This window comes from Schistocerca piceifrons, chromosome 1, assembly GCF_021461385.2.
Source record: "Schistocerca piceifrons isolate TAMUIC-IGC-003096 chromosome 1, iqSchPice1.1, whole genome shotgun sequence".
Classification (NCBI taxonomy): Eukaryota; Metazoa; Arthropoda; class Insecta; order Orthoptera; family Acrididae; genus Schistocerca; species Schistocerca piceifrons.
The window spans coordinates 358,934,106-358,947,626 of NC_060138.1; the positions used below are offsets into that span (position 1 = coordinate 358,934,106).

Sequence of the window (13,521 nt, forward strand, 5' to 3'; positions counted from 1 at the left end):
ATGGTGTGAAAAATATATTTTTGTTACCACGTGTGCAATTTTTTTGCATCATAAGCAACATACAAACATTTAAAACGTAACCTAAATACCTATTGCACTATTGACAAAATAATGCAGATGAAAATTTAAATGAAAGACAGCTTTATAAGTAAAACAAAATTCAAGCAAAATGAGAAATAGATATAATGAATGCAATAATGTGGATGAAAAAATGTTGATGAAACAAAAGAAATTTAATAGAAATTAATACATAAAATTAATTAAAAACACATGAAGAAAGATTTCAAGTGGAGAAAGAATGACAGGAGGAAAAATGAGAGCAAATGAAGTTAATATTACAATTAAAATTATGTGCCAAAGGAATGTAACTAAACAATTACATTTAAATTAATTAATTGAATAAAAATCAAGATCACAGTTATTTACATATATATTTAAAAATAAAAATTTAGTGCACCTAACAAGATTCTAACTGACAACCTCCTTTATGTGAAGCTGTTAACCTATCTATATAATAGAAGGAAACATTCCACGTGGGAAAAATTATATATAAAAACAAAGATGAGGTGACTTACTGAACGAAAGCGCTGGCAGGTCGATAGACACACAAACAAACAAACACAAACATACACACAAAATTCAAGCTTTCGCAACAAACTGTTGCCTCATCAGGAAAGAGGGAAGGAGAGGGGAAGACGAAAGGAAGTGGGTTTTAGGGAGAGGGTAAGGAGTCATTCCAATCCCGGGAGCGGAAAGACTTACCTTAGGGGGAAAAAAGGACAGGTATACACTCGCACATATCCATCCACACATACAGACACAAGCAGACATCTGCTTGTGTCTGTATGTGTGGATGGATATGTGCGTGTGTGTGAGTGTATACCTGTCCCATTTTCCCCCTAAGGTAAATCTTTCCGCTCCCGGGATTGGAATGACTCCTTACCCTCTCCCTTAAAACCCACTTCCTTTCGTCTTCCCCTCTCCTTCCCTCTTTCCTGATGAGGCAACAGTTTGTTGCGAAAGCTTGAATTTTGTGTGTATGTTTGTGTTTGTTTGTGTGTCTATCGACCTGCCAATGTTAACCTATCTATTTTACTATGCAACTGATCTATGTAATACAACTTTTTAAATGCTACTGACAAGGAAACCTCCCCATCACACCCCCTTCAGATTTAGTTATAAGTTGTCACAGTGGATAGGCCTTGAAAAACTGAACACAGATCAATTGAGAAAACAGGAAGAAGTTGTGTGGAACTGTGAAAAAATAAGCAAAATATACAAACTGAGTAGTTCATGGGAAGATAGGCAACCTCAAGGACACTGAGAACGTAGGAGCGTTGTGGTCTCAGCTGCGGAACGAAAGGTCTTGGTTCAAATCTTCCATCGAGTGAAAAGTTTAATTTTTTATTTTCAGTTTATGTGACAAAATCTTATGTTTTCATCACTTTTTTGGGAGTTATTATCACATCCACAAGAAAACCTAAATCGGGCAAGGTAGAAGAATCTTTTTACCCATTCGCCAAGTGTACAAGTTAGGTGGGTCGACAATATATTCCTGTCATGTGACGCACATGCCGTCACCAGTGTCGTATAGAATATATCAGATGTGTTTTCCTGTGGAGGAATCGGTTGACCTATGACCTTGCGATAAAATGTTTTCGGTTCCCATTGGAGAGGCACGTCCTTTTGTCTACTAATCGCACGATTTTGCGATGCGGTCGCAAAACACAGACACTAAACTTATTACAGTGAACAGAGACGTCAATGAATGAACGGACAGATAATAACTATGCAAAAATAAAGAAAGTAAAATTTTCACTCGAGGGAAGACTTGAACCAAGGACCTCTCGTTCAGCAGCTGCTCACACTACCAAGGGACCACGGCGCTCCTGAGCTCCCACTCTCCATCATGATGTCTATGTGGCCCATGGACTACTCAGTTTGTATATTTTGCTTATTTTTTCATAGTTCCACACAACTTCTTCCTGTTTTCTCAATTGATCTGTGTTCAGTTTATCAAGGCCTATCCACTGTGCGAACTTATAACTAAATCTGAGGGGGGTGCGATGGGGAGGTTCGCTTGTGAGTAACACACAAAATTCCGAAGATTTTTGTCAGTTACTCGCAAATGAGGGCCCACCAGGGTGAATGGCTGCAGTGCGTGATACCTGGATCTTAACCTACATCACCGTCTAGGTAGTTTCAGAAGATCAATCACACCGCTGGAGACCTCGCCTTGTTAGTAATATTCAACACACTTTATTTTGCAGAGCATGTCCTGTCTTCTTCAAGATCTGACAATTGGTCAGAACACTGTGTGCCAAGGAGCCTACCTATTTTTGTAGAAGTAGCCACAAAAAAAGGAAGGAGAGTTATGAGTGGATTAACTCTCTTTGCCTTCTCATTTTTTACAGCATGAATTTACAGCATGTTAATTGTAGCCTTACTTTTGGATCAATTTCTTCAAATGTCTACTACTGCAGTCTGGACGGTCCTTTTCAGAAATAATTGTGACTCTATGTGCCAACTTATTTAAAACAGCAAACTTCTGGGACAGAGGATGAAAGCTGAGATAATAAGTACGTGGTGGCTTGCAGTACACAGAGGGACCAAATTACCCATCTGATCTTCATTCAAGTAAAACCTCTACAAATGACAACTTTTCAACTTTCTCCTTAACAATCATGAACTTAGTACTAGTGTACATACTACTCACATGATTACTAAACTGATAAAGAGCATTGATGCATAATGAGCAGGTGCTCAGATCCTACAGCAAGTTTTTTACTTTCCAACAGGACCAGTGTCACTATTACCATCTCTCCAATGCAGACGCCACCATAAACTTTGGCAGCATATGCAATCCCCATGAACTCTGTATGGCATCACCATGTTGTAAGATGGCTGGTATTAGATATAAAAGACCAGCACAATATCATACACAAGTCAGCTCCTGAAGATGACTAACGCAGTTGTCAAAAGATTAAGTAATCACTCAAGCATTAATGTGTCAAGAAAACCAAGAGACCTTAATGCAATGGACACCTGCATGTGTGTTTTGCATGAATAAACAGAAATTCTTTGATCCTGTATCATATAATCTTCCACAATTTACAATAGAATATTGACAGCTGAAGTATACAGGGTGATTCATGAAGATATGCAAATTTTTTAATATGTAATTATACAAGTAAAACTAAAGAAAAAAGTTCATATAAACATAGGTCCGCAAATGTTTAGCCATGGAGTTACAGCTAATAAAAGATTTTGCCTGAAATTTAGCAATTTCGCTACTAAGAAGCCAACACAAAACTGTGCAGGGTTAAAGTAAAGCATGATTTCGATTTATTTTGTTGTTATTGGTCTGGCGACTCTAATAAAACATGTCCCAGATGTGTATCTGCAATAGTTTTCTAGAACAGCCAGAGACGCAAAGATTATTATACAAGTAAATTTGTTTACTTTCCATTAAGAATGTAGAAACATTTATGTCATTGTTGGCAACCGTTAGTGAGTTGCTTCAATCATTTCCTAATCTTGCAATGAGTTAGTTTTCTGAATTGTTCAGTGAAAGAACATAATAATAACAGTGTATTTAAGTGAAACCACATAGTAACTGTTGTAGTTTGTAGAGTATCTGACACGTTCATACAGTTTGAGTTAGCATTATTACCATCATTTTTCCAAAATAAAATTCTCTACAACTTCTGTTGAAAACTTTGTGCAATTGTCTGAAACTTAAAAAACAAATTGGGTGAAATACTTAATAAATTAAAAATTTTATGAAATTACTTCTTTGGTTCTCTGAATGTTCTGGAAAACTACTGCAGATACACATCTGGGACATGTTATATTACATTCACTAGATCAATAACAACAATGGAAAGCATGCTTTACTTTAACCCCATACAGTTTTGCGATGACTTCATATTGGTGAAGTTGCTAAATTTCAGGCAAAATCTTTCACTAGCCGTGACTCCATAATTAAACATTCGTGGATCTATGGTTATATGAACTTTTTTCTTTAGTTTTACTAACAGAATAACAAATTAAAATATTTGCATATTTTCGTGGAGCACCCTGTATAAAGAAGCTGCGTCAATAAACTACAAATAGTGCAAGACTATTGAGCATGTATTACACTTGCAAATATTAATATGTTCTAGCCATAAGTGTCAGAAAATTCCCCAAATATGTTTAACGATTAAGTACATACATCGCATAGTAGAAATTTAAAGTTTTATATTCATACTTCCCACTGTTGGTAATATCACACACAAAAGATAGCACATTTCAATCAAGAGCTGTACACAATGTAAATTACAGAATCTAAAAGGATGCTCACAAATAAATTTAAAAAATTATAAATATTATTTAGATTGAGAATAAAAGCATGCACAATAACATACACAAATTAAATATAAAGTTTACCAGCACTCCGAGCTGGAGGAAATGGGTCCCTCATGGCTCTTATAAAAGCAGAAATTAAGACTTTTTGTCTTATCTGTGGATGCAGGTGCTGAGCTATTTTCCCTAGGCACACAGTGGTGTTTGTTCGAATACCACCCTGAAGAAATGAAAAAGAATCGTTATGAGATATGAAATCTGGTCTTGGTAAGACAGTTTCAAGTATGACATTCATCAATGGATAAACCATACTAACAATAACAAATGAAGTTTATGCTATGACAAACTAGGAAACATTAATGGAAATATTAAGCCTGAAGCCTTCAAAGCAGCATTGTTGATAAGTGCACCAGACTAGTTTTAAGAGAAGTTGATCATATACTAGGAATCAGGAATCCTACTAATATGTCACAGTTCCTCCTTACATTGTTGCCTTATATTCTTCACATCCCCAGACCTATGACACCTGTGAACCCATGATTTCTGCCATACTCTTCCACACTGATGGTGTCCATTGTGTGAAATATCTGGATCCTAAATTTGACTAACATAAGCCTCTAGCTGACTTTACACAGAGCACTCTCTGTCATAACCCACATTAATAAATGCAAATCCACATAAACGTGTGCTTGTGACACAGTGTGTCACGTGCAAACATGGTACAATCTTCACTGTTGAACACAGTAACGTAAACTGTTCACATGAATCAGCATACATGAAGCACTTTTTCTTCTCATCTCAGTCCCATTATAGCATAGCAGACATGGGAATTTGCAATCACCTTTGTCATTTGGCTCATATACAGCAGTTGAGCTTTGAAATTTTGTTGATATTAATCTGCCTGGCAGTGTGTGCATATGCCTCATACGCATCAGCACTACACACATTATCAGCCATCACATTGCACTCCTTCCAGTTATTGCTACACTGTAACTTTTTCACAATGTGTCATTTTTTCAGGACACCTGTTTGCTTGCTACCTAAGGACACTTCCTTCATGTTGAAAGGCTCTTTCATTACAATATATTACCATTATTATATACATTGTGGGGCAAATAAAAGTGGGTTGGATGAGAGGATACAACTGAATGTAAATGCCTGCATACAATCGTACAATGTGGTGCAGCCATCATGTGTACGCCCACCATGTGATCCACACAAGTTCAGAGCACTGTGTGGGCTGCGTCAGTGTGAGTGGAGCACCGGGTGTTCATGATGGAAAGTTATGTGGCAACGAACTTGTGAAAACGGTGTAGTCAGTTGTTTGCTGAGAAGTTAATGGTGTCAAAGTGCCAGCAAAGAGGGTCATGCAAAGCTTAGTCCAAAAATGGCATGAGACACGATTTCTTTTGAATAATTCAAAAACATTCTGAAATGTGTCTACACACCCGAAACTGTGGCTGCAGTTCACCAGAAAATGCTTCAGAGTACTCCTAAATCAACTTGAGGCTATTACAAGAGACCTGTCTATCACGATGATCATGTGGAAGATACTCCACCTGGACCTGCAACCCTACCGAGTGCCTGTTGTTCATGCACTAAAACCAGCAGATGCTTCTCAGTGCCTCCAGTTTTGTGAGTGGCTGTTCACTGAGATAACAATGAATGGCTTGGGTATAGATCTGTTCTTTATGTCTGATAAAGCTCGGTTTCACCTGAGTGGTTATGTCATCTCAGAGAATTAAAGGTTCTGGGCAGCGGACAGTTCGTATAATTTCCATGAAACACCACTGTGTGATCAGAAGGTTGGGTTTTAGTGTGCGGTATCTGTACGTTGCATTACTGGTCCCATCTTCTTTCATCAGACTCCGACTCCGGTGAATTACTTTGCCAACATTTTGAAACCATTTGTGGCAGCATTAACAGAGGAAGAAATAACTAAGTTTTTCTTCCTCTGTTAATGCTGCCACAATAGGATGGAGCAACTGCCCATATAGCCGGCTGAATCTTGGGGCACACTTACACAATCTTCACTCCTGTGTGATTACTTTGTGTGGGGAGTCATCAAGTGTATGGTGTATCACAACCACCCTCACAGTCTTCAAGAACTGCAAACGAACATTTTGAATGAGACTGCAGCAATTCCAGTTTCGATCAATCTTCGATGAGACTACAGCAATTCCAGTTTCGATCAATCTTCAGTAACTTGCTGGCCATGGCCCAAAAGTGCCAAGAGATGAATAGTGGTCACTTTCGACATCTGCTATCGCCAGGTTAAAACTGTATTTCCTTTCCTCTGCTGTAATTCTTTGTACCCTACCCTGGAACTCTGTTCTCCAGGCCACTTTTATTTTCCCCTTCCCTGTACATCATTACTATAACTGTTATATAAACATATTTCTCTATCTCGAGTCCTTCATTCGTGTCAACATTGCTTAATGTTTTGTAACCATGCTTCTTCCCTTTCTGAATTCCTATTCGTTCAGTTTGTGTACCTTCAGTTTAGTTGACATTCAGTGTATTCGACCTGATCAACTTCTGCTAAAAATCTTGTATTCACTGCTTAAGAATGCACACTGTTGCCTTCTCCACCATATATAATCCTGTGAATCCAGCATCAGCTCTGTTCCTCCATTCTATAAAAACCCGTGTCAGACACTGGGAGCTAGAGAACTGATGTTTACTTCCAAGTGTCGCTGTCATGAACATCATACTCTCAAATTATGTTACTAACAAATATCATTATTTGTATTTGACCCCCTCATCTGCACTGGATAAATTACTTAGTCTCTAATGTGTATTTTGTAGTGAGAATTCTACAAAAAAGAACAATAAAATTATTCATCAGGGAAAAAACCTAATTACTTAAAAATTACAATACTATTGAGTGGGACAACTAAGCTAAATATCACAAAAATTAACAGCAAATTTATTAATTTACAGAAAGGTAACTCAAATGATTTAATACTGTCTTCATGTGACACTCCTTTTCTACCAAAATCGTTTATCTATTTCTCTGTAGCATTAGTAGGGAATCGGACTTTCGATCGTACGAGTAAAAACAGTGAAGATGAAGGCATAACAGAACATTCTTTCCAGAAATGTATCCAATTTCTGCTTTTGAGGAACCCACAAATTCTAGACTATTTTAGAGGTTTTTCACTATCCTTGAGATTTCTATTTCTGAAAACTTGTTCTGAGCAAAGTATTGATTTTTATTTTGAGTGAATAAAAAGCAAAAACAAACATACATTTTACTTAATTTTTAATGCCTTTGCATGGAAACTGTAAACCAAATTGTACACAAAATCAAACAACAAAAAGCCAGATCAAGTATCTGCTGAGATGAAATTCCACAGGGACCCAATGAAACGAAGTTAATGCGACAGAGATAGACACATGTAACAATATTAGAGAAGGCAAGTTGCTACTCACCATATATTGGAGGTACTGAGTCACAATAGGCACAACAAAAAGATTCACACAATCACAGCTTTCGGCCATTAAGGCCTTTGTCAACAATACACACCCGCGCGCGCACGCACGCGCGCGCTCCCACACACACACACAAAAACCCAAACTGCACACACGTCTGCAGTATCAGGCAACTGAAAACAGCCTGAAACTGCAGACGTGTGTGCGAGTTGCGTTTGCGTGTGCGCGTGTGTAACTATAATTGTATGAATCTCTTTGTTGTGCCTATTGCAACTCAGCATCTCCGTTATATGGTGAGTAGCAACTTTCCTTCTCTAATATTGTAACATTCCATCCAGGATTTTCCATTGTTTGAGATAAAGACATCTCACACAGTCTCTCAACCATGCTTTGACTGGAATATCCCGGAAAAGGGACCAAGTGGAAAACATTGTAATAGTGTTATGATATTCATGAGAGAATATAGGACATTCTGCTTGTCAGCAGTACCCTCCGTCAGTGTCATGGTTAAATGAGTGGTTTGCAGTAAGTACATAGTTCACTTACTGCAAACCACACATTGAACTGTGGAGCTTCTAACGGTTTCGGTGACAAGAGAAGCGGTGCAAAACTGGATTGCGAACTCCACACTTCTCCTACTACAGTTGACTTACTTGAAATATTTAGCCAATCCTCTTCTCTGGATATGCAGCTGCGTTGATCTCCATAACTTCTTCTCCGAAGAAATAATGCTGGTTAGAGGAACCAAAAAATTACTATCTCTCTCACTTGAAATAACTCGGTACCTCATACTTTCAGTTCAGCACAGGTGTATTTTCATCTCCACACGTTTCATATAAGCAAACAAACTCTTGCAAGTCAACTACACCGATACCCATTAGATACAAATAAATATAATCACAACTGCCTGGTTTTAACAACCAAATAATTTATAGACATCCCATGCGTCTTGCTTCATTCAGAGCTAAGATATGAAGTAAGTTAAAAGTCTATAGTTAAATGTTCCTTTTTCTTTCTTTCTTTTTTTCTTTTTTCAACAATCACATTCCCTAACACAGCAAAGAATAGCATTTAATTACTCTGTGTCCTCTCACACAGCGTCTGTGGCTCTTGCAGCAGACAGCCGTTGGCGTCATTCGACTGCTCCGCTTATCGTCTTCTCAATACAAACTTCCACCCTGCACACAGAAACCGGTGGCTCACAAAGGAACCTCCCCATCGCACCCCCCTCAGATTTAGTTACAAGTTGGCACAGGGAATAGGCCTTGAAAAACTGAACACTGAACACAGATCAATCGAGAAAACAGGAAGACGTTGTGTGGAACTATGAAAAAATAAGTAAAATATACAAATTGAGTAGTCCATACGCAAGATGAGCAACATCAAGGATAGTGTGAGCTCAGGAGCGCTGTGGTCCCATGGTTAGCGTGAGCAGCTGCGGAACGAGAGGTCCTTGGTTCAAGTACTCCCTCCAGTGAAAAGTTTAATTTTTTATTTTCAGTTTATGTGACAAACTCTTATGTTTCCATCACTTTTTTGGGAGTAATTATCACATCCACAAGAAAACCTAAATCGGGCAAGGTAGAAGAATCTTTTTACCCATTCGCCCAGTGTACAAGTTAGGTGGGCCGACAACATATTCTTGTCATGTGACGCACATGCCATCACCAGTGTCGTATAGAATATATCAGACGTATTTTCCTGTGGAGGAATCGGTTGACCTATGACCTTGCGATCAAATGTTTTCGGTTCCCATTGGAGAGGCACGTCCTTTCGTCTACTAATCGCATGGTTTTGCGGTGCGGTCGCAAAACACAGACACTAAACTTATTACAGTGAACAGAGACGCCAATGAACGAACGGACAGATCATAACTTTGCAAAAATAAGAAATTAAACTTTTAACTCGAGGGCAGACTTGAACCATGGACCTCTCGTTCCACAGCTGCTCACGCCAACCACAGGACCACGGCACTCTTGACCTCACACTATCCTTGATGTTGCCTATCTTGCGCATGGACTACTCAAGTTTGTGTATTTTGCTTATTTTTTCACAGTTCCACACAACTTCTTCCTGTTTTCTCGATTGATCTGTGTTCAGTTTTTCAAGGCCTATCCACTGTGCCATCTTATAATTAAATCTGAGGGGGGTGCGATGGGGAGGTTCCCTTGTCGGTAGATATGTTTCCACTCTCTTTCTTACTTTCAAAATATTGAGTGTTTGAGATGGTGGAAGGCCGAGTGTCTCTAGAATTTGCACAGGAATTCTCGAGTCACTACATATCACTCCCCTTAGCTCGCACATGCGATATTTTATACATATTCATTATGTACTTTAATATCCCACATAACACTAATTTACATATTAATCAGTATACATTATATTTCTTTTAGTAATCGTGTACTTAATATCTAGCTCTTCTTTTTTTGTTTTGATGATAACTATCTGAGCATTTCACCTGATGTTGGAGTTAGTACTTTTATATCTAAGAATCGTGCGGACAACATTCTTGATTTCCAGCCACAAACTCCAGGTGTCATAGACACTTAATAATTTCTTTCTTCATTCTAATTCTCTGTACTATTTTTTCTTTAGTGTGTAATAGATATTATTACCTACAGTAGCTTGTAGTCTGGAGGAACTCAGGGCAAATGGAATTGTGCTTTCTGACACTCATAAACATAAAAACGCTAGTAGAATATAGAATTTAAATTTACCAGGATAGTTCCTACAAAAGTGTGACTTCTGTCACAATACTGTCCTTTTGCCTATCTGCCCTTTATATGCAATAAATGCTGGGTGCACTCCCCTTTATGCTTCCTGAGTAGGACTTATGGTTCATTTCCCAAGTATACATCTTTATGTACACCATAATATCCTCTGGAAAATAAAATCTTTTTCACACTTAACACTCACTTCCTAATACTTCACTTAATCCCCTAGAGTCCTCCACTATTCTTCCACTTCTAACCTTCCAGTAGACACCACATTTATATACACTATTCAATATATCATACATTTACTTATGCTACACTTGTCCCATTATCCTACAAATTGCCATTCCTGAATAATTATCACAATCAGTTCCTGCCTGGCTTATGCTCATTAATTCCTCCTTTGCTTATGCTCTCCTTAATTACTCACGCTTCCTTCTTATGTATCCCTGATGTATAATTATTATATCCTTATGTATATAGGCAATATAGAATCATCATTGTTGATAGTTTCTTTCACATACCTAGGCAATGTAGAGCCGTCATAGTGAACAACAATGTGTGCATATTTCCCTAAAGTGTCCCTATATAACCATGTGTGCGATGTAGAACCATCACAGTAAATGACAATTTGTGCATCCTTTCCTGATGTACACCTTCCTTTCCCCCTACAACCCTTGGCAGTTCTCCCAATTTGATGTGTAAGATCATTGTTTGCGTAATTGTATTCTTTCTGTGTACGTGTGTGTTTGTGTAGCCCGATTCTTCGGCCTACTTATATAAAATAAGTTGAATGTTAATGGAAACCATGGAAAATGAGAGGGACTTCTGAGAAAGAAGTATATGAATATGTAAAAAGGGAAATATAGATAGGTACTTAAATGAGAAGTATAAAAGGAAAAAGTAGAAATGCAAGGTAGCAAGAATGGAGGTACGAACCATGTCTCCATCCTTGCTACCCTCCCTGTTTACCTTTCCCTGTTGCTTCATAACCTGGGTTGTGAGCAACTGAATCCACTTTCCCTTCTTCCTTTTCTTTCCCCTCTCTCCTCACTGATGAAGGAACAAAGTTCCGAAAGCTAGGAATGTAAATTTTCTGTTCTGTTTTGGGTATCTATCGGCTGTACTGAGCTAAGTACTGGACAGCCCCTCCATCTCTTTGTTAGTATTTGTTTCACATCTTTTTATGAGATTATCCATTAATTATTTACTGAATCTAACTGAAGACTTAGTTCTTGTATTAAAGTAGCTGAATTTGCGCTATGTGCATCTAATTTTTCACCTGAAGTTGCTATTTGAGCATTTGCAGCTGCACTTAGGTCATCTAATCTAGCATTTCGTTGAGTATTCACTGAGTCTAAGCTTAAGTCTGAGACTTAGTGCTTTAATTACATTTGCTACCTCAGTCCAGTCTGGCATTTCTTTTGTCACTGTCATGGGCATGGCTGGTTCTGATGTTCCCCCAGTTTTCTGAGTATTATCCATATTTTTCTTAATTAAAGATAGAGTTATCATTAAAAAAATTAACCTCTCAGTAGAATAACTATACTAACAGTCTATTAGCGAACAGTGTCCTTAACTTTACACTCAATTAATTGTCTTTCGCTCACCCGGAGTAGAGTTTTAGGCTGTGTCAGTGAGCAGGTGTGGAATCAGTGCTGGTGAACAGCACAGGCGCCGGCAGCATCAAAGGTTGGTTTCAGCATCGGTGTCAGTGAACAGATTTGTAGTCAGCACCGGTTAGTAGCAGCTGGCGTCGTTGGCATCGGTTACTGGCTACGGGGTCCACGCCCCTGCGATGTGTGTGAGGGCGGCTTACTCTCCACACTGGGTCTTCGACGTCGAATAGATCTCGTCGTAACTCTTCTTAGTCTAAACTGTTGAGATTTTCCTTGTGTCTTTTCTTGTATGGTATTTATTAATTTTCACCCCTTTTTACCATTTATGCAGAATCCGACTCTGCGAAACAATTTCCCTGTTTTCACCAATTAATGATGTATTGGATTATGCACAATAACATTCTCGCATTTCGTTGTTGTTGTTGTTGTTGTTGTGGTCTTCAGTCCAGAGACTGGTTTGATGCAGCTCTCCATGCTACTCTATCCTGTGCAAGCTTCTTCATCTCCCAGTACCTACTGCAATCTACATCCTTCTGCATCTACTTAGTGTATTCATCTCTTGTTGGTCTCCCTCTACAATTTTTAACCTCCACACTGCCCTCCAATGCTAAATTTGTGATCCCTTGATGCCTCAGAACATGTCCTACTAACCGGTCCCTTCTTTTTGTCAAGTTGTACCACAGACTCCTCTTCTCCCCAATTCTATTCAATACTTCATCATTAGTTATGTGATCTACCCATCTAATCTTCAGCAATCTTCTGTAGCACCACATTTCAAAAGCTTCTATTCTCTTCTTGTCCAAACTATTTATCGTCCATGTTTCACTTTCATACATGGCTACACTCCATACAAATACTTTCAGAAACGACTTCCTGACACTTAAGCCTATACTCGATGTTAACAAAATTCTCTTCTTCAGAAATGCTTTCCTTGCCGTTGTCAGTCTACATTTTATATCCTCTCTACTTCGACCATCATCAGTTATTTTGCTCCCCAAATAGCAAAACTCCTTTACTACTTTAAGTGTCTCATTTCCTAATCTAATTCCCTCAGAATCACCCGATTTAATTCGACTAAATTCCATTATCCTTTTTTTGCTTTTGCTGATGTTCATCTTATACCCTCCTTTCAAGACACTGTACATTCCGTTCAACTGCTCTTCCAAGTCCTTTGCTGTATCTGACAGAATTACAATGTCATCGGCGAACAAAGTTTTATTTCTTCTCCATGGATTTTAATACCTACTCCAAATTTTTCTTTTGTTTCCTTTACTGCTTGCTCAATATACAGATTTAATAACATTGGGGAGAGGCCACAACCCTGTCTCACTCCCTTCCCAACCACTGCTTCCCTTTCATGCCCCTCGACTCTTATAACTGCCATCTGGTTTCTGTACAAATTGTAA

The 13,521-nt window shown here is 38.4% G+C and overlaps 1 protein-coding gene across 1 annotated transcript in view; it reads right to left on the bottom strand.

The window, feature by feature from the left end:
- LOC124793969 (N-terminal kinase-like protein) overlaps positions 1-13,521 on the bottom strand; it is a 122,460-nt gene that overhangs the window by 40,694 nt on the left and 68,245 nt on the right. Inside the window, exon 10 of the mRNA XM_047258060.1 lies at positions 4,432-4,567. Coding sequence (XP_047114016.1) covers positions 4,432-4,567 — 136 coding nt within the window. The remainder of the gene's footprint in view (positions 1-4,431; positions 4,568-13,521) is intronic.